Source organism: Herpailurus yagouaroundi, unplaced genomic scaffold, assembly GCF_014898765.1.
Source record: "Herpailurus yagouaroundi ecotype Mexico unplaced genomic scaffold, PumYag 218, whole genome shotgun sequence".
NCBI classification, from domain to species: Eukaryota; Metazoa; Chordata; class Mammalia; order Carnivora; family Felidae; genus Herpailurus; species Herpailurus yagouaroundi.
The window spans coordinates 1453743-1473628 of NW_024412449.1; the positions used below are offsets into that span (position 1 = coordinate 1453743).

At 49.3% G+C, this 19886-nt stretch overlaps 1 protein-coding gene across 17 annotated transcripts in view; it reads right to left on the bottom strand.

Moving 5' to 3' along the window:
- BMAL1 (basic helix-loop-helix ARNT like 1) overlaps positions 1 to 19886 on the bottom strand; it is a 100395-nt gene that overhangs the window by 2422 nt on the left and 78087 nt on the right. For 8 of the 17 annotated variants that reach the window (XM_040456807.1, XM_040456808.1, XM_040456804.1 and 5 more), the window contains 9 exons: positions 17665 to 17757; positions 16406 to 16523; positions 14034 to 14183; positions 10932 to 11178; positions 9302 to 9408; positions 7834 to 7984; positions 6898 to 6986; positions 5265 to 5388; positions 2536 to 2629 (listed from right to left, as the gene is read on the bottom strand). In XM_040456807.1, coding sequence (XP_040312741.1) covers positions 2536 to 2629; positions 5265 to 5388; positions 6898 to 6986; positions 7834 to 7984; positions 9302 to 9408; positions 10932 to 11178; positions 14034 to 14183; positions 16406 to 16523; positions 17665 to 17757 — 1173 coding nt within the window. The remainder of the gene's footprint in view (positions 1 to 2535; positions 2630 to 5264; positions 5389 to 6897; positions 6987 to 7833; positions 7985 to 9301; positions 9409 to 10931; positions 11179 to 14033; positions 14184 to 16405; positions 16524 to 17664; positions 17758 to 19886) is intronic. The other 9 variants (XM_040456809.1, XM_040456813.1, XM_040456817.1 and 6 more) reach the window with 3 other exon arrangements.

The window sequence follows — 19886 nt, forward strand, 5'->3', positions numbered from 1 at the left end:
GTCTATGCTATGACAAAAGCAATTTGTTTAGCTCATGACTTGGTCATGCAAGTGCTTTCCTTTGAGGCAACCAGGGCAGTACATAGTTCATGCACATTTCCCAGTTGTATCAGTATGAAAACATTGACTCAAGGATTTTATGCGGTATTTTTACTGCTTATTAAGGACATTCTAAAACTGGCTTGCAAATTTATTTTTTTGTGAGTTGATGCTGAAGACTACAGTGACTACTAGTACAGTTTGGTGCCACTGCCGTGATTTTTGCAAAAGCACCAGCAGTTTTACCCGACACTCTTTTGCACTGTCAGTTCCTGTATTAACAGTGGGAGAAAAAAAAGTTTTACATTATGAAAACAGTTTTGGCCTTGGGAGACCCCTGAAAAGGTCCTTCCCCCCTCAACACCTCTCCCCTGCCTTCCAAAAAAAAAAAAAAGACTGCAGATGATATTTAGGGGAGCTGCCACTTTATCTGAACCTACCTTATGCCTCTGGATTGTCCAGACTCTCCTTGGACCGAGGAGGTTGACTTAGAGCCTCACTTTTTAAGCTTGACTCTGAATGAACTAGTTGTCAAACTGAATGGCTCATTTTTGGACCTGCCCAATTTGAAAGTGACTGGGAAGGGCTGGAAGCCTGGGGCCACCTTTACTCTCATGGCTTTGGCACAATGCTGCTGTCATTTCTAACTCCATCTTGTTTAAGCTGCTCTTATAAGTCCTGTTTGCTGAGGACTCCTATTCAGAATTTCTTCCCATTTCTATAAGCCCCCCCGCCCCCTCCCCCCAAAATTTCCGTAAATGCGTCAAAAATACTTGGGGCGTTGTGATGTAGAGTAGTACACTTCTGGATCTCTGCAGTTGTTGGTGTGAAAAGAATCAACAGTCGAGACCTGAATTTAAGTTTTGGCCTATACTTGTTAAATGATAAGCCCAGCATTTAATATTTGGGAACTTAGTCTAACAACTTTATAGGTGACAAAATCTAAGAGGAGAAAATGTGTAAGTTCCCTGAGTAATATTTAAGCACTCTACTGGAGTGATAACCTTTCAAAACAGAGTAGCGGGATTCTTGGTAATACCAGGAAGTCAAAGGTCTAAAAGTTGAAGTGAGAAGCAGAGAAGGGGAGACCACCCTAAGGGGATGCTTGGACCCAATATGGATGGAGGATCTTGGGATAGAACAGACCTAAGAGCAAAACCTGCAAGCAGGGATTGAGGATGTGCCAAGCCTAGGCTTCATCCACTGGTGCTATTTTCTGCGTCTAACAAAGGCCAGGAATTTTCACATATATTACCTTATAACAGGGCTTAATGTGCCAAGATGCTGGCTGTCCTAACCTATAGTAGCCTCGTTATAAAACAAAATAAAAAACAAGAACTAGGGCTAAATAATTATACAAGGGCACATAGCTAGCACATGGCAAAGCCAGGCTTCAAGCTCGGGTCTTTCATTGACCACTCTTACCCATTAATTGCCTTTCAAACCTTTATCGGGTTTGGAAACTTATTTTCAAATAGAAATTTTTACAGAAGATTCATATGTAAAATAAAGCTGCCCTGGTAGGCCCGGGGCGAGCAGCCCCGGGCCTGGAGGCCCGGCAAGAGTCCCGACCTTACCCTTACCCTCTCCATTCCCCCAACTGCCCTTGCCCTTGCCCCATCCCACGTGCCAGCACCACAGCTCCTGGTAACCTGAGCCTCTGAGGAATGCAGTTTTGAAAACCCATGTCCTGCGCTTGATACAGTTTGTGTTCTAGGAGTCCTGTCTGTGTAAATTACTAATATTCTTTCTCTCTGTATGTTTTGGGAGGTAGGAGAAGGATGATCTATGTCCAAAGATGCTGGCCCTTGGATTATCCTAACCTATGTTGACATCAGGCACTATAAATGCATGTATGATTTACAATTAAGATGGCCCCTACACTTGTAAATTATCTGGCAAAGATGGAAACAAAAGAGTGGTTTCTAAGCCTATTTATAGTGCAGTCTTCTAGCCAACTCTTCATGAGGGCTGGTGACGTAAAATTCTTGTGCTGTCACATCACAGGAAATCTAGGTAGCAGATCCCCCAGGTATTCTGCAGCTGCAAAGGCATGGTTTGGCTTCCATAGCACCAAAGTTGCTTCTGGTAGTATTCCTATTTCCAGTGCCTGCACTGGACACTGAGGATATTTTTCTCCCTTGACAGTTCTTGGTAAAGAACTAGATAGTTTTCGGTGCAAGGCACTCACTAATGCTTCATGGGAGCTCTTGAAATACTCCCTCAGTGTGGTGTCCTCCCCATTCCTTAGAACATCCTTTCTGCCTTCCTGCATTCACGTGAAATAAATCCTCTAAGGATGTCAGCAAGCCTCCCTAACTCCACCGGTATGCATTCTACCTCAACTCATACAGAAGAATTTACTTAAAAGGAAAAGAGCATCCACGTTGTTTCAGCAACCATCCCTAATTATTTACTCCCACCCCCAGTATTTCAACTTGGGCAAGAGGCTCTCCGGATTAAGAAGGGCCTTAGTCTGAGAGTCATCAGCCTTACCTTTTTGCCTCCTGGAGAAGAGGCATCAGGGGGAGGTGTACTTGTGATATTTAATGGGCTGGAGCCACAACTGGAAGGCGATGACCCTCTTATTCTGTCAGAGAAAAGAGGAGTTAGTTATTTTGCATTTCGTTTTCTTCAGTGGTGTGTGAGGGGTGGGGGTAAGGAGAAGGATGAAGACCCAGAATAGGGATTGGCAAACTTTTCCTATAAAGGATCAAACTAACTATTCTAGGCTCTGTAGGACATATGGTCTTGGTCACAATTACCCACTTCTGCCATTGTAGCTTGAAAGCAACCATAGACCATATGGAAATGAGTGAGTGCAGCTGTGTTCCAATAAAATTATATTTAGGGCGCCTGGGTGGCTCAGTCGGTTAAGCGTCTGGCTCTTGATTCCAACTCAGGTCATGATCTCATGGCTGTGTGCTGGAGCCCCACGTGCCGACAGTGTGCAGCCTGCTTGGGATTCTCTCTCTCATTCTCTCTCTGCTCCTCCCCCACTTGTGGGCGCACCCACAAGCTCCCTCTCGCAAAGAAGCAAACATGTAAAACATGATATATACAAAAACAGGCGAGAAGCTGCATTTATCCCACAGGCCCTGATCTAGAATGCAGACCCTGGAGCCTAGCATCTCCCTGACAAAGCCCTCGGATTAGGGTTTGCATTTCAGGTGGTTGAGTTTCAGGTGAGTGGCCAGTTTCATTTCTTACAGTATCCAGATCTCAGAGTTGGAGGGGGCCTTAGAAGTTCTCCCTGTAGCTTTTTGCATACCATGAACTAGAACCCACAGCAAGTGACTTATCCTCTTCCCTACAAACACTTTTTATCTGGTCAGTATTCTAAGGAAATGGAATGTGCCAGGGTGGTTCAGCCACACCTAGAAAGTAGCCTTGCAGTAGCGGTAGTAGCAGCAGCAGCTGTCCCCACCGCCTTCTAAAGCGACAGGTGATGAAAAAGGGGTCCAAGTCCTCTCAGCTAGTATGTTTCTCAGTATAGTAGATTAACAGAGAAAGTCTTAGAACTGTAAATCCACATATATGCTCGCCAGGCTCAAGGACCTCAGGAAAGGAAGCCATGGCCTAGTGGTGAAGCTCGAGTATGGTGGCAGCTGTGTGACCACCAGGCCTTTAGCTTCTACGTGGATGAATGCAACTTGCGGGTTACCCAAGTACCCCTCCCTCCACTGCCTAGTAGCCTTCTGGCCATTGGCCTGTATTGCCCCGTTCTGTAGAGTTGGGAGTGAATAAGCTTTCTCTCTCCTGGATCATAAGCTCCTCAAAGGTAGGTTACAGCTATATACCATGCACTCTTAGAACACACAGATGGGTACTAATTGCTTACTAAAAACTTAGTAAGCTTACCAAACTTACTAATGCTCACCTTCGTCTCTTCCTATTCCAGTCTAACTTTCCATAATGCTTATTAGCACAACACTGGACATCTGCTCAGCCTCCTACAATGAATGGGCTCTTAGTTTTTTTTCCCCCCGTCTAAACTTCTTAGCATTATTTATTAGGATTCTTAGCAATCTCCCTTCCCTGCTTCAGCTCATGCACTCTCCCTTTTTTGTGTGATCATAAAGAAAACAGACTTCTCAAAGATTGTAAGATCCTTGACGTCAAGGACTGTTTTCTACTGTTCTTGGGTGGTTTCAAGCATCATTATCAGTGGTTGGTAAGATTCTGATTATCACTGCACACTGCCCCACATCTTGAAGTAGACTCAAGGGGCCATACCCATCATTCACAGAGGGTTGGAAGAGAACTATTCTACCCACTGGGATAAGAGCCTCCTCTATGGCTAATGAGAAAGCAAGACCAGCTTTCAGTTCTCCTGAGAGAAAATCCATGGCAGGAGGGAATAAATTTTCCCTTCTCCTATGTTCCATTAAGTGTGCATTCCTAAGGACCTGGTTACTACCCTTTCGATTCCCCAAATTCAGATGAATTTATAACTGCTTCCCTCTCAATCACTACTGTTAAAGACTTAGATGTAATTAACAGTGTTTGAGCACACACTATTGTCAGTTTCTGTTGTAGGAACTTCCCAGAGATCTCTCACACTCCTAGGGCAATCCTTGAGAGATACAGTTATTGCCCCCTTTTATGGTTTAGCTCAACAGACACCAAAAAGTTAAATGAATCTCTTAAGCACAGCTAAGTAGAGGCCCAGAACTCAAACCCAGGTAAATCGCTTCTGCTGTCTTTCATATGGAAAAGAAGCCCTCTCAAGAGAGCTTCTATTACTAACTGAAATGCTTGGTCTCTATTACTAAAGCCAGGCAGCTTTTTGACTAGAAGCAGTGAATGTCTTGTTAAGGCCCAGGTCACCGTCTGTCATCGCTCTCCTGTAGTCCTGTAATGTCCATGTTCATCTGTCCTTGTTAGCTCCTTAGTAGTAAGAAAATTTCCTTTAACTCTGGCCTGTTTGGGTTTTGCTTCTTTAAGGCAAGGTTTTTCATTCTCGACACTACTGACATTTTGGACTGGAAAATTCTTCGTTGGGGGTCGGGGGAGATTGGGGGGGAGGCAGTCCCATGTCCTGCAGGATGTTGAGCAAGCTGCATCCCTGGTGTCTATCCATTGCATGTTTAGCAGCAACATCCTACCCAGTTATGGCAACCAAAAGTGTCTCCAGACATTACAAAACATCCCTTGAGGGGGAGGCAAAAGGCCCTGGATTGAGAACCACTGGTTTAAGGGAGCGACTAGAAGATATTACTTGCCTGTGGATCTCCATGATTTCTTCAGCAATCATTCGACCTATTTTGCCTGCCCCAGCCCTGGTTCCCCCTGGAATCCCTGGAACAGTGGGGTGGGTCCTCTTTGGGCCACCTACAACAAAGGAATCTGAGAGTGGGAAAGGGGAACCGAGGAAGAAATGCTATTATCAGTTAAAACCAGTTCATCTCGTGATCCACTTGAAGTTCAACCTTAGGGTTATGCCCTAGAGGACCGCAGGGCCATAGCTTGTCAGGAAAAGGCATTCCAGCAGAGAGCTCAAGTTGGCTTCCAGGATCAGAAGCCAAGGCAAAGCATTTAATTCCCCTCAGGCACTCAACATCTGTTTCCTGACCACCACTGTACTGCCGGCCAGCCTCACAAGTCAGCATCTCTGCCCTCAAGGAGCTCACTGTCTAACAAGGAGACAGACAAGAACAATGGCTGAAACAAGGTGTGGTAAGTTTGGCAGGGAAGCACAAGGCACCCCACTCATCCAGGGCCAAGTGCAGCTTCCTGGAAAAGTTGAACTCTGAGCTGAGTCTTGAGAGAGGAGTATAAATTAACTTGGCAGAGAGGTAAGGAGGGGGAGGCATTCCACGCACAGCAACTGATCTATGTAAGACCACCGAGGCAGGACAAAACTGGGGAGAGGACTCCAAGAAACTCATCATGAAGATGATAAAGGAGTGATAGATGAGACTGAAGACAGGTACCAATCAGATCAGAAAAGGCCTGGGATGCCATGTAGCATTTGGACAGTATCCACGGATGATAAGGAGTGCCAAGGGACTTGACACAGAAAGGGCACTCAGATTGGGTTATTGGAAAGTCCACCGCATGGAGAACGATCTATAGTGGAAGAAGGGGATTGGTGGCGGGCGGGTAGTGAGACTAGGGTTAGAAAGTTATCTGCAATAATCCAGATGACAGATGGGAGGGCGATGGAAGTCTAAGTCCCTAAGTAGAAGGGACAGGATTTCGTGTTCAGATACAATGGGCGAGAAGGAGTTGTCAGGGTTTCTGGCTTAACCAACCAGATGAGGGAGTGCAGAGAATCGGTTTGGAGATGCCGAATTTCAGGTGCCTTTGAGACTCCTGGTGGCTCTGTCCAGGAGGCAGTTGGAGAGACAGACCTAGAGCTCCGGAGACAGACCGGATGTAGGAGTCACTGATGGAGAGGTAGGGAATGAAGACAGCCAAGCAAGCAGAGGTGGTCCCGTGGAAGGACAAGTCAAGCGCAGAACCCAGGGGCTGGAGCCAAGCCAGGGAAGGAGCCCCACTGGGTGTGGCACATACCCCAGTGCTGACACCACCCTCCTCCCACCCCAGGAGCCAGTCACAGTCAACAAAAAGCACTTCACGCAATGCAGAGGAAAAGCGCAAGAGGAGCAAGGACTTTGCTGTTTCAAGGGCTTCCAGGGTGCAGGCAGCCTCAAGAAAGGCAAAATAAGCTCCGGGTTTTCCAGGCTCAGCAGAGAAGATGAGATGACCACGTCGTTAGCGCTCATCCCCTTGAGGCCTCCCTCGTTCCATAAAATATGGTAGCTGGGGACACCAAATGCTTGGGGGGATGGTATGCTGGCCACAAGCAGCTACTCATGGGCAAGCCCCGATGCCCCTGCGGGACATAGTTACCTTCTCCAGAGCGCAGCATGCTGTCCATGCTGTGGGGGGACGCTGTGAGCTGCGGGAAGGTTGGGTCCCCGCCTTCCAGGACGTTGGCTCTGTGAACATCCCAGCAAGAAGGAAACATGAGTCAGGCCTGCTCACAACCGTGCAGCTCGCACCTCGGCCAAGGTGTCCAGGGTCCACTGTGGACCTGGACGGGCCAGAAAACGAAGGGTCTGAGTGGCTCAGCAGGTCTCCTCGCTGTCTGAGAACACAAGAGACATCATCCCGGCCTTTGGCCTCACTGCCTGCCTGGGCCTTCCTAGTTTGTGTGGGACACGGTCCAGCAGAGATGGTGACTGTGGCAGCCCGCCACCATAGCCACAAGGCCTCCTCTCTTGCCACTCTGCAAGGCACCCCGCCCCAGCCCCTCACTCAGCTCTAGCCACAGGCGGGGCTTTGGACACCACGGGGAAAGAGAGGTGCGGTGCAGTCCTTGCCAAGGAAGAGGTCCTTCCCTTCTCACCTAGCAGGCCTTTGAGGCAACGCTCCAGCCGCCAGGGCTCAGGCTACCGGCCTGGTGGCAGGGATACCCGCCCATCCTCAGCCAAGGCTACTGTGAGCTGGCACCTGTTTGTCACCCCTTCTCCGCACGGCAGTACCCGTGGATGTCCTGTGTGCAGGGCCTTCAGAATTCAAAAGCTAACTGCTTTATTGGGAGGGAAATGTTGCTGTTTCTTGGAGGAATTCCACAAGCCAGGGGCCTGCATGCTATGCGTACTGAAGCGTGTCGTTAACAGAGAAATTTTGGCTTCTGCCCATCCTGAGGCTTCATGGGATATGAACAAGGTAGCAGTAAAGGATGTGATGCCGGCTGTCGCCCGTACCCCCCTTGCCCAGGTAAGGAGCCCAAAGCATTGATCTCTGAAGCAAGGGAGCCTCTGATAGAGGAAAAACACTTACAAAACAACAGTGTTGGTTGAGACGATGTATTCTACTTCCTTGGTCCAAGGGTTCATGAAACTGAACCATCGACTCCGCAGCGTGATGAAAGAACCATCTTTGATTTTAAACTTATAGCAATTAGTCGTAATCTTTTCTCTTGTCTGTAAAACTGAAAATGCAAAAAAACCATGAATGTTGTTTCCTCAGACCCATGTATTAAAGTAACCAAATCCTAAGTGCACTCAGGCTCCATGGCATCACTCTTTAATAAGCCAAGGGAGCTGGCACTCGGAGAACAGGCTGTTTCTGAGGGTTTGATTCAGAGCCTTTCGACGGCATTTATGAATTTCTTGCTAGTTTTCAGGGTACGAAATGGAGGCTCTGGGGAATAACTGACTGCGTTATAGACCTCTGACCAGAATTGGCTACGAAGTGAACCACCAGTGAGAAAAAGCCCTGTCCCAAGGGCCCGTGTTCTTTCCTCATCATCAAGCCAGAGGGCAGTACAGCATTTTTAGGACAGCAGAATCCAGGGAGGTCACTCACCTATTCACATTTTACTCTTTTACGTAACAAACAAGCATCTTTCGTGTGCCAGGCACCGGAGATAGAAGAGGAGATGGGATGGGACCCCCACCCTCAGGACAGGAATGAGACGCAGCTACGCAGAAGAGGTCAGAGCCTCGAGGGAGGAAGAATCCAGCAGTGCCTGAGGAGTGGCAGGGAATGGAGGGGATGTTTCTCCGCAGGCAGGGGTGAGGCGTGAAGCTGAGGAGGTGGGGCAGGGCCAGGAGAGGGAGGGTCTTGAGTGCCTATCAAGGGTATTTGGCCTGGAGTCTAAAGGCGGGAGGTTTAAGCAAGGATGTGACGGTATGGAGCTCAATCGACTGGGCACAAATGGGCTAACTATGAAAGACGGAAGGTGACTGGGAGCAGAAGGGAACACAGAGGCCTGCTGGATGTCTATCACAGTGGTCAGCTGGGCACAAGGGCTGAGCTCGGGTTGTGGCAGTGGAGGTACAAAATGGGGCCTCTTGGGAAACGCATGTCTGAGGTGAATGGACAGGATCTGGTGGACAGTGAAGGAACGGGTCAATACTGGTTCCTCTCTCAGGAGGCTAACATAGGGCAGTGCCCTCAGTCAAGAGGAAAATACAGGAGGCACTGCAGGATTTTATGGAAAAGAGAATCAGATCTGTTGGAGCCATACTAAATCTTCACAGGGTCCGTGTAAATTCTCTGGGCAAGAGATGCTTTCTAGAAATTGAACTGTCCTATGTACACAAAAGTGCTAGGCTGTCAGTGGGTTCTCTGTAAGGAGACAAATAGGGCCTGGGAACATCGGCTTCTTCTCTTCCGAGATGTTCTGGCCTGGAGATTCCTAGGCTGGCTGACATCACTGGGGGCAGACTTCTCTGGAACACTTATGTGGACTAGTGTCGAAGAAGAGGGACGCCTTGAACTTAAGGCCTTTTGTACAGCTTACCTTGCCTATGACATTCTGCGAGATGTCCTATGTCATCTTGGTGAAAATATTCATAACATGATGTGCCTAGAAGTTCTTGCGGTAAATATGCCAAAATAGCTGTTGCCCTAGAATTTTTTTTTTAAAGAAAAAGTTAATTCAGACAGTTAGCCTCTCTGCAGTGGATGAACCCCACTACCGCCGGTGAGAACAAGGGTCAAAGCTGGCTGGATTTTCAGAAGGCTTACTACATGGATGTATTTTTGTTGGTGCACCCGAATCTAACCAACGCTATACAAACAGAGGGAAAGGAAGTAGCCTTTCAAAGGGGTCATCATCCCAAGAAAGGAGGCTTAGAAATAATAACTAGTCAGATAAAAATGTGGTAGGCAGTCTAAACCCCAGTGCAAATTTCCATTTTACTATCCCCTCCTGTTTTTTTTTTTTTTAATCAGGATGACCAAACATTGGAAGTTATGGTGGCAGGGGCCATAAGGACCTTGAAAAGTGGTGGTGTCCTTTACCAACATACAGTGACTATTTCTGATAGCCAGAAAAATGATCTGCCTGTGAATATTCTCAGGGAGGCAGCAGAGAGCAGTGGAAAACACGACGTCTGGGTTCTTAGCTCAGGTCCATTACCACTAAGCTGTGAATTGGAGGTAGCCAGTCTTCAGGCTGGGCCCCAGCTCCTCACCCGTAAAGAATAAAAGATTGGACTAGATCAGTGTGGCCAACAGAGCTTTCTGCAATGGAAATGTTCTAGATCTGTGCCATTAGCCTCATGTAGCTATTGAATACCTGAAATATGGCTACTGAGCCTGAGGAATTTTTTTTTACTTTTTTTTTTTTTTTTTTTTTTTTTTGTAACTTAAATGCAAGTTCGTTAACATACAGGGTAATTACTAGTTTCTGGAGTAGAATTCAGTGATTCATCACTTACCTATAACCCCTAGCACCCATCCCAAAAGTGCCCTCCCTAATGCCCATCACCCATTTAGCCCATCCCCCCACCCAACGCCCCTTCGGCACCCCTCAGTTTGTTCTCTGTATTTAAGAGTCTCTTATGGGTTGCCTCCCTCTCCGCTTTTATCTTCTTTTTTTCCTTCCCTTCCCCTATGTTCATCTGTCTTGTTTCTTAAATTTCACATGAGTGAAATCATAGGGATCTGTCTTTCCCTGACCTATTTCGTTTAGTGTAACACACTCTAGTGCCATCAAGCCTGAGGAATTTTTAACTTCATGTTGATGAAATTAAACCTTGAACAGCCATATGAGATCACCACAGCCAAGGACTACTCCACCAGACAACTCAGGACTAGATAATCTTCTCCAAGCCCTACATTCCGGAATTCCAGTCACTGTAGTGGCCCGGGAACAGTCCATACATTCAGATAGCATATACCATGCCTACTATTTCTCTTCTGGTCATGGACAAACCACTCTACTTCACCATCTCTACATGCCAAGGACATTAAAGGGAAATATCTCTGTATTTATGATGATATTCCAAGAGGTCTCAGTTTTTAGCAGAGATCCCCATCACTTCCTTCTCTCGTAGAAAGCCAGCTGGTGGCCCAGTCTTCTCTGCTTCACTCAGAGCTGAAAACCTTGTACCATTCTTGTTCAAGGGTAATACACAGACTCTTACCTCTGGTCTACAAAAACAAACTTCCCGTCTATCGCGTGCCGAGACACATATTCCATAGACTTCACCCTGATTTCCCCGTTCACCGGCTGTGGAACCACGTGAGAATGTAGTCGTCCAATTGCGACCAGGCAGCTGAGATTACAGCCCTCGTTGTCTGGTTCACTGTCTTCATCCAGCCCCATCTTTGTGGGCGGCCAGCTCTTCAGATACCCTGTGCTGTGGATGGTGCAGAAGCTCTTTCGATCTGCTAGAAAGCAAAAGCCGTGGTCAGCGTCAGCACGGCGCCCCGTGCGCAGACACAGGCAGCCTCGGGTGGGCTGGGATGCCAGAAGGGAGTCAGAAAAATAAACAGAGCTTTACTCTCTGCAAGTGAGACTCTAGTGAGAGAGGAGGACACAGAAATAGACAACGATCATCTGGTGTCATATATGCCGAGCAGGGCCGGTTATGCCAAGGCCGTCCCATATACCAAGGAAGAGGTATCTAAGTCTACCCAGAGAGAGGAGGCTGCCCAGGAGAACAACATAGGAGGTGGATGGATCGAGAAGGATGAGCACTGGCCAAGGGACTAGAATGTGCGGAGGCTGAGAATGTTCCAAGGCACAGAGGTGCGCCCTGTACAAGAGACAACAGAGAGCTCTGGGTGGTTCAAAGGGAAAGGGCAAAGCTGAAGCCTGTCTCCAGCTGAAGACACAACACAGACTGAGGGGCAAATTGGGGCAGATTACTGGGGTCTTAGACTATTTGCTAACAAATGTGTTTATGAGATGGGCAGTGGAGAGCTTCTAAAAGTATGTAAGTGGGAAACAGCAAAAGCAAATCGTGCTTTGGACACCCGAGAAGCAGAATGACAGGTAAACTGGAAGAGACTAAGAACCAGGAGGAAGACAAGCATGCACCAAGAGGTGATGACCACTGGACTCTGGTTCCGCAGTGAGGATGAGGCAGGGAAGGATGTGGGAGAAGTTTCTGAGAACTGCTGAGATTTGGTATGAATATCAAAAAGCTTGGTATGAAAGGGAATGAAGAGAACGCCAACAGTTTGGGATTGAATTAGCTGCTGGTGCTATTCGCGGAGCCAGGGAAGAGAGAATACACAGTATGTTTTAGAGAAGAGGGAGAAAGGTTTCACTTTGGGACACACGGAAGACGGGACACCTGTGAATTTCATCAACAAATCCTTATGGGGTGTTTCCCAAGCATCAGGTCTGTGCTAGTTACTGGGAAACTGGAAAACCAACCAGACGTGCCATCATGGAGTTTCTAGTCCAGTGGGGGAGACAGATTTCAAATAAACAACTATACCAATAAGGGCACAAGTGCAACTGCAAGAACATGCTAGAAAGAAAATCTGTAGGTTGTGACAGGAAGACGTAAGGCGGCCTGAGGGAGTGAGTGGCAGACACTGATGCACATCCCTAAAGGGCCAGCTGAGCTATCGGGCTGAAAGAAAGCTGGTGGGGGGGGGGGTGGCATTCCAATCAGAGGGGTCAGTGTGGAGAGACCCTGGATAGAAAAGGGGGGTTGGCATCGAAAGGGAGTCGGCAGAGCTGAACACAGGAGTGCCGGTAGGAGTGGAAAGTGCGTGGTTGTGTTCAGGACTCTCAAATTTTCTTCAAGAGCAGCAGGCAACCCTGCACAGTTTGGAGCAGGAAACTGATAGAAAGACTTGCTTTACAAAGATCATTTTGGGGGCGCCTGAGTGGCTCAGTCTGTTGAGCGTCTGACTCCGGCTCAGGTCATGATCTCACGATTCGGGAGTTCAAGCCCTGCTCCAGACTCTGTGCTGACAGCTCAGGGCCTAGAGCCTGCTTTGGATCCTCTGTCTCCCTGCCCCTTCCTTGCTCACGCTCTCTCAAAAATAAAAACTTAAAATTAAAAAAAAAAAGGTCACCTGGGGTACTGTGTGGAGAGATGGAAAGTGTAAGGAGCCTACTTTGCTGGACGTGGGGAGAGCAGAGAGTGGCCTGGGTCTGAGTGGTATGGTAAACAGGGAGGTAGATAAACATACTTCAGAGAACTTCTGCAGAAGGAATTCATTGTGGCAGGACTTTGTAACTGACCGGATGAAGGGAGGGAGTAAACCCAGCTGAGGGTGCCTCCCCAGCTTCCAGTATGTGCAACTAGATGATGGTGGGGCCATTTACGTCAGGGGAAGCTCATGCGGTCACTTTTACACAGATCAGGTTTGAGATGCCCTTGAGCTATCGGAGCAGGTAGATTTAAGAAGTTAATTTGTGGGTCTGGAGCTCAAACTAAAAACCTGGGCTAGAAATACAAACTTGGAAGTCACTGGCATCTAAGTGGCGCTGTGGGCTAAAGCGGCAGAGGACATTACCTATGGATCAAGTGCAGATACAAGGGTGGCTCAGGACAGAAGAGGAGCCAGTGCAGGAGCTAGGCGGAGGGCCTAGAATGGCAGAGGATGGGGGAGACGAGAAGAAAGGGTTTGTGGAATCCTAGGGAAGACGACACTTCAAGATGGAAGAAGAGGGGCGCCTGGGTGGCTCAGTCGGTTGAGCATCCGACTTCGGCTCAGGTCACGATCTTGCACTCCGTGAGTTCGAGCCCTGCGTCAGGTTCTGGGCTGATGGCTCAGAGCCTGGAGCCTGTTTCCAATTCTGTGTCTCCCTCTCTCTGACCCTCCCCCGTTCATGCTCTGTCTCTCTCTGTCTCAAAAATAAATAAACGTCAAAAAAAAAAAAAAAAAAGATGGAAGAAGAATGAAGCGTCCATTGTGTTTCGCAACATGAAGGTCGCTGGCGAATTTAGCCAGAGTATTATGGTGGATTGGTAGGATGCTCAGGAAGTGGCTGGGATTGTGGCTCAGAGTTTTTTCTCAACCACATTAGGACAAACATAGTTTAAACCAAGGAAGCTCTCCCACGAATCTCTGTCATTGTGACACCCACCAGGGCTTTCCAATCTCCTCTGCTCCCCAACGGCCCTACACCCACAGTGGGAGGGGGGCGGGGCGGGATTGTGGCACGCTGGCCGCCGTCCTGGGATCGGCAAGGCACTGAACCAATGCCCCGCTGAGCACTCCAGAGCAGAAAGCCAGCCTGAGCTGTATTGGGATTTTAAAGCGGTGAAATTGATTACCTTTTTTCTTTGAGCAGGTAGAGGGGAAATCCTTGTCTTCAACCTTTACCGAAGGCCTGTTACACTTCATCCTACAGAAGAAAGAACGTCGTGCTCCAGAACATAATCGAGACGGCCCAGGGGTTATATCTGTCTTAACTGGAAGTCCAGCTGCAAATCAATACACAAAATGTGATAAACCGAGAGTAGTATTGTCTGTCAGGAGGGGGAGTGTGACCTGGAAGAAAGCCTCTTCTTTCCTGCCTCACTGTTTTAGGTGATGGGAGAGTAACATTCCTCAGGACAGTTCAGGCCTTACGAGACGTGTGGGTAAGTGCGGGTCAACTGAAGTGTTTCCAGATCCCCCAGAATGCAGCCACTGGACAAGTGGAGTTGCTCTGGGGACGAAAAGAAGTCTAGCATGGGGCTCCTGTCTGGCAGGAGCTTCCGACGGAGAAGGGAAACGCAAGTTCCCCATGGAAAGAGGAATCATGCCAGGTGATGTAGGATTAGTGCCAAATCAATGGCAGAGACGGTATGTGTTTTCCAGAGAGGGAGCTTGGGTTGGCACTGGAAGGATGGGGAAGATGTGGACACTGGAGTGGGAAAGAGTGGCCGCAGAACGGCCTCAAATTCTCAAGCCTGGCTATACGCCAGAGGCTCCTGGGGGGTTAATCAACATAGGTTCCGGGACCCCGGTCTAGATCTGGCTACTGAACACGCGCAATGTGGCTATTCTTTAAGTGTGAATATACACAGGCGTTCAAAGACTATACAAAATAAAAAGGCCTCATTTCGAGTTACTGGGTTAAATTTTAAATCACACGTGTGGCTTATACGTGGGGTTTGCTCATGTCTCCACTGGCCTATGCTGTTGTGCACCAACTGAACTGGTCTTTGGAGGGGGGAGCAGGACTACGATGCTGCCACGACCGCCGGCTACTTGTCCCCAGAACGCGTCTGGGGAAAACGAGCGACCGCTAGAAGAGGGGCCGCCAGGGCTCCCCCTGGGCCTGCCCCCTCCCCCCGCACCTCCCACAGGGCCGCCCTGCCCTGTGATCTCCTCCCGAATGCACACAGCCCGGCCCGCCCCTGTTCGTTTCGCTCCACAGCGGGAGCTACACCTCTGTATCCATCCAGAAACGTTTGCCCTGCTCTGTTCCTCTCTTCACCTGGCACACAGTAATTCATCCTTTCAAACCCACCTCAGTCGTCACCTACTTGGGGCTGCCTGTCCTCACGCCCACACGAGAATGAATCATCTGTTCCCCAGGCCTGCTACTCCTTCCACGGCGGTACCTGTGCTGCAGGCTGCCGTCTACCTTCTCCTCTCCCTGACTCTATGGTAGGAGCCTTAAAGGCAAGGACCAAACGTCATCATCTTCTTCTCCTCACGTCACTAAAAAATTTGCCAGGCCAGACAGGTAGCAGGGGCTGCGCCGAACTCTTAGGAAGACGACCGCCTTAGTGTCAAGGATGGTTTAAAGATTCCTCTGGAGGTGTCACCCTCCGGGAAGTGGAGAGTGTGCAAGCAGGAAAGTGGTCGGGCCTGACTGCGCCGACCCACAACATCGCAACACTGACACTGGGCCTGCTACGTGCCAGGAACTGCCCCCACAGGCTTTATATGCACGTTCGTGTATTTAATCCTCACAACATCCCGATGAAACAGGTACTATTTTGTAGATCAGGAAGCTGAGGCACAGAGAGGTGAAGTAACTTGCTCATGGTCACACAGCTTGGGAAGTGGTGGAGCCAGGAAGTGAGCTTGGCACTGTGATTCCAGACTCCATCCTCTTAACTGCTAGAGTCTGCGGCCTCCCACGAGACTGAGACTGACGGGAGGAGAGCTACCGGGCAGGCCTCACACCGGAGGCCCAGGAGGGCTACGGGAGGGGGAAGCTAGGGGAGGAGGGGAGCGGTGGTTCCACTGCTGCAAGAAGGAAGCCGGGGCGGGGCGCGCAACTGATGAGGAACAACCACTTTGGTCAAAGAATCTTCGATTTAAATGTCAAATTTTATCTTAAGAGGCTGCAGATGCGTAACTCAGGTAAATAGAGGTGATGTTTCCGGGGGGAACAAATTGCACTGGTGTGAGCCCTTTAAACTCAGAAGCATACAGTTGTGAACTTCTAGATTCTTGGGGGGGAAACGGCTGAAAATCAGAAAGAATCAAAGCAGCTGTTGTTCCTCTCGGTGAATCGGGACGCTGAGTTGTTTCTCTTTTATGTACGTGCAACAAAACCAAAACAAACACGAAGGAATGTAGATAAGTGCATTTAGCCAGAGACCCAGATAAAGGGCAGAGGAGGGGGGCCAGAGGCCGAGACCACGGGGCACATGCTGCGGTCTGAGTGGCCCCAGGAAGCAGCCGCAGCCTCTCCGGTACTCACTTTTTGCATCTATGAGCCGCTCCCGGGGCGCCGTGTCCGAGGAGGAGAGCTGCTCCTTCACTTTGGCGATATCTTTAGGGTGCAGGTAGTCAAACAAACTCTGGCCAATCAGATCGTTCTGCGGGGAGGAAGCATGAAACCGGCAAGTCAACAGCACGTGGTGTAGAACTTCCCCAACCAGTGCCGTGCCCTTATTTTGCATTTCTAAGCGCGAGAGTTTCAAGCATTTCAAACGTGAGCACGTTCACGTGTCCAATCGCTTTGCCTAGGTATAGACACAGGGAATGAGGCACCGGGAGTTTGGTTGTGATAACGCAGGAGCAGAGAAGGGCTTACTTATATTTGTAATTATATAAATAGCTCATGCTCCTCCAAGGCAGGAATCTTTCAGCGGAACGCGTTCCCCGCGATTTATTCCTGAGGCCCACGAATGCCCGTGCAGGAACACAGGGCGTGGGTGCTAATTCTAAGCCTTTCCGTTCTGAAACAAGCTGTGTCAGACTATGTGCCGCGACAGCCTCATCCTTTGCGGAGAGGATAAAAACTTCCTTCGTCACTATTCTCTGAGCCCAGAAAGAGCAAGACACTCTGGGGGACCTGAAACATTAATTTCTAATTTATGTGTTATTTTCATTCTTCAGTTACCAGCTTTCCACGCAAACACCAGCATGTGAATGAGTGGGTGGGTGAACAGACGAATGGGTGGGGGAATAAGAACTCCAGGGACAGAAGAGATGAAAAGCACTGCTCTAGAAACTTTCGTAAATGTTTATCTCATCTGATCCAAAGAACAAATCGTAAAAGGTAGGGGTTATTACAATCATTTTCTCTTAGGGGAAGCCAAGGTTAAGCAGAATGAAAAAAGGGACACCTCATCACACACACAGTGTGGGTGGATTCCCATTTTTTTTATCCTCTGGTATTAGATTATCTGCCTTTCCTTGCTGGGCAGCCCCTCCCCCACTCCCTGCCCCCTTTAGTTACGGGATATTCATTTCATCCCAATAAAGCATAAAGCTGCTGGGGAGATCAGCGTCAAACCCGCCAGTGAGGGAAGCACGGAAATCCTAAAAGCTTTTTCTACATTTAAATTCATTTCTCGGTGAAGAAATTAAGAACTTTCTGGAAGAAGCCTTGGGCTTGGGGGTTACAATACAAGCATTTTACACGACTTGTATATTCTAATTATTCTGGAAAGGGGGGATGACCTCTCTGGCGGCTGTGAGGCTGCCCGCCACCTACAGACCCCGGAGCAGTACCTGGCTGTAGTTGAGGATCTTGAAGACAGACTCTGAGACAAAGAGTATCTTCCCTCGGTCACATCCTACGACAAACAAAAATCCATCTGCTGCCTAATCAGGAGAAATGGATAATCAATTTATCACACTTTAGGAAACACGATCTGTAATCACTCTGATCGCAAATAAGGATTTCTTTGGTACGTAACCAAAGCACGGAACTGCGCTCATCGACCGTAAAATTCTCTCCACGGCAGACATATCTCATCTAATGACTACAAGGGGACAGTCCAGCTGAAGTCATTTCTTCAACGCTGAATTCACTTTAAGAATTCTCCTTGGAGAATATGAAGGTCCGGCGAAGTCCTATTTTATTGCTTTAATTGTAACGGTCTGTGCAGAATCACAGACTCTAGGATTGGAAGGAAACTTTAAGATCAAAATCCCCTCTCCAACATCCTGGCCACCATCTGTCCTCAACTTGGACACTTCCACTTACAGAGCGCTGTCTCAACATTTGGGGCGGTGTGCGGTTTGTTGGTGGTTTTTATGCTGCGGGTCTGGGGAGGCGCTGGGTAACTAGCATTGTTTTTACCCCCACCCCCAAAGGATTCCAACGTACACAGGGTTGAGAACTGCTGCTCTCAAACATCATTCCTCCATCCAGGGCCGGGCTGCTTATATCCCGAGAGAGACAAAAAAGCAAAGCCAAAATTTCCCTCCTACATTCTTTTTACCTCTTCTTTACTTTGAATACAGGTAAAAATCTGAAGTCCCAGTGAAGGCAGGTATGGAGACAAGATGCTGCTTATTGGACTGAAGTGGATAAATACCAAAGTGTCCGAGAGCTCAGGCTCCATGGTGTACCTGTGTGTGAATCCTACCCACGAGTCTGCAGCTGGACAACTACCCAGCTCCCACAGGGCTCCCCCCACCCGCACCCTGGGCTGGGGAGGCCACATACCCGCTCCTGTGCTCGCCCCTACAGTTCTGATTCAACATCTTGCTTCGTTCACTAGTCCTTGGTCTGTTCTTTGGCCAACCCTAGAGAAACTCTAGTCCCTGTTCCACAGAAGGGCCTTTGGGGATGCAACGGAGTTCAAAGAACTCAGAAATGAATTCATGTGCCAGAGGCCCAATAATGGCACATGCACCTGCGCGGAGGCGCAAGCGGGAGGGGCCGAATCGCGGCGGCTGAGAACGGAGCGGAGGCCGCTCAGCCGGACAGGAGCTGCGGGTGGGCTTTGCCTGAGCTGGCCCTCGGTGCTGGCAGGGGACGACATCGGGGCAGGGGACGACAGTGGAGAGGAAGAGCCTGTCCCAGCCCCATCTGCTGGAAGCCCCATTCTGTCAGAAAATAAGGTATTCATAACTTTGCCTTCCCTGGCAGCCCGTCTCACACCTAGCAAGAGGAGTGCTTTGGGGCTTTTTGTTGAGGAAGGGAGGTGCTCCAAAAGGGGCCTGTGACATCCTGGAGGGAATGCTGGGCCTGAAGCCCTGACCTGAGCAAAGTGGGCTTCAGCACCTCCAGGGAGAGAGTGGGCTGCGGAGGCCAGCGTAGGGGAGGCTCAAAACTTTCGGGCTTTCACTTCGCCACCAGGGGAAGGAGCCGGGACCCAGGGGACAGCAGACGAGCAGAGACTAGGAGGAGGCCACCAGCAGGGCCGGGCCATAGGAGGACGAGGGCCGGCTCACTCTCGGGGGGAGGACAGGGTCAGTTATAGGTGACACAGAAGTCCTGGGGGGGGGGGGGCCCTGCCTGGTTTTCAAAACATGGGGGGAAGGGTGGAAGATCCGGACGTTATAAACTAATCCGGCTGACCCCTCCCTGACACGCTCTTCGCTGAAGACATCCTGAAAGCTCTTAATAAAGAAAGCAGGCGGCTGGATTTGCACTGGGAAGCAAGAGCAGAAGTCCACCTTCTGCCGCCAAACGTGTCAAACCCCAGCTGAGCGGACCCTGCCTTCCGCTGAAGCAAATTCCTGGGACCTGGGCAGGAATTCCTGGAAGGGGCAGGCGTTCTGTGGTACGTCATAGCCACGGACACGTGCCAGGGAGGGGAGCAAGGTTCCAGCGGGGAAGACAGATCAACGGGAGCAAGGTTCCAGCGGGGAAGACAGATCAACGCGGATGCCTTTGGGCACAGAGGCACAGGAAAGGCAAGGCCAACACGAAGCATCTAGCTTAAGCAGCACTGAAATCCTTGTCTCACGCCCTGATGACGCGGGCATCGGATACGAAA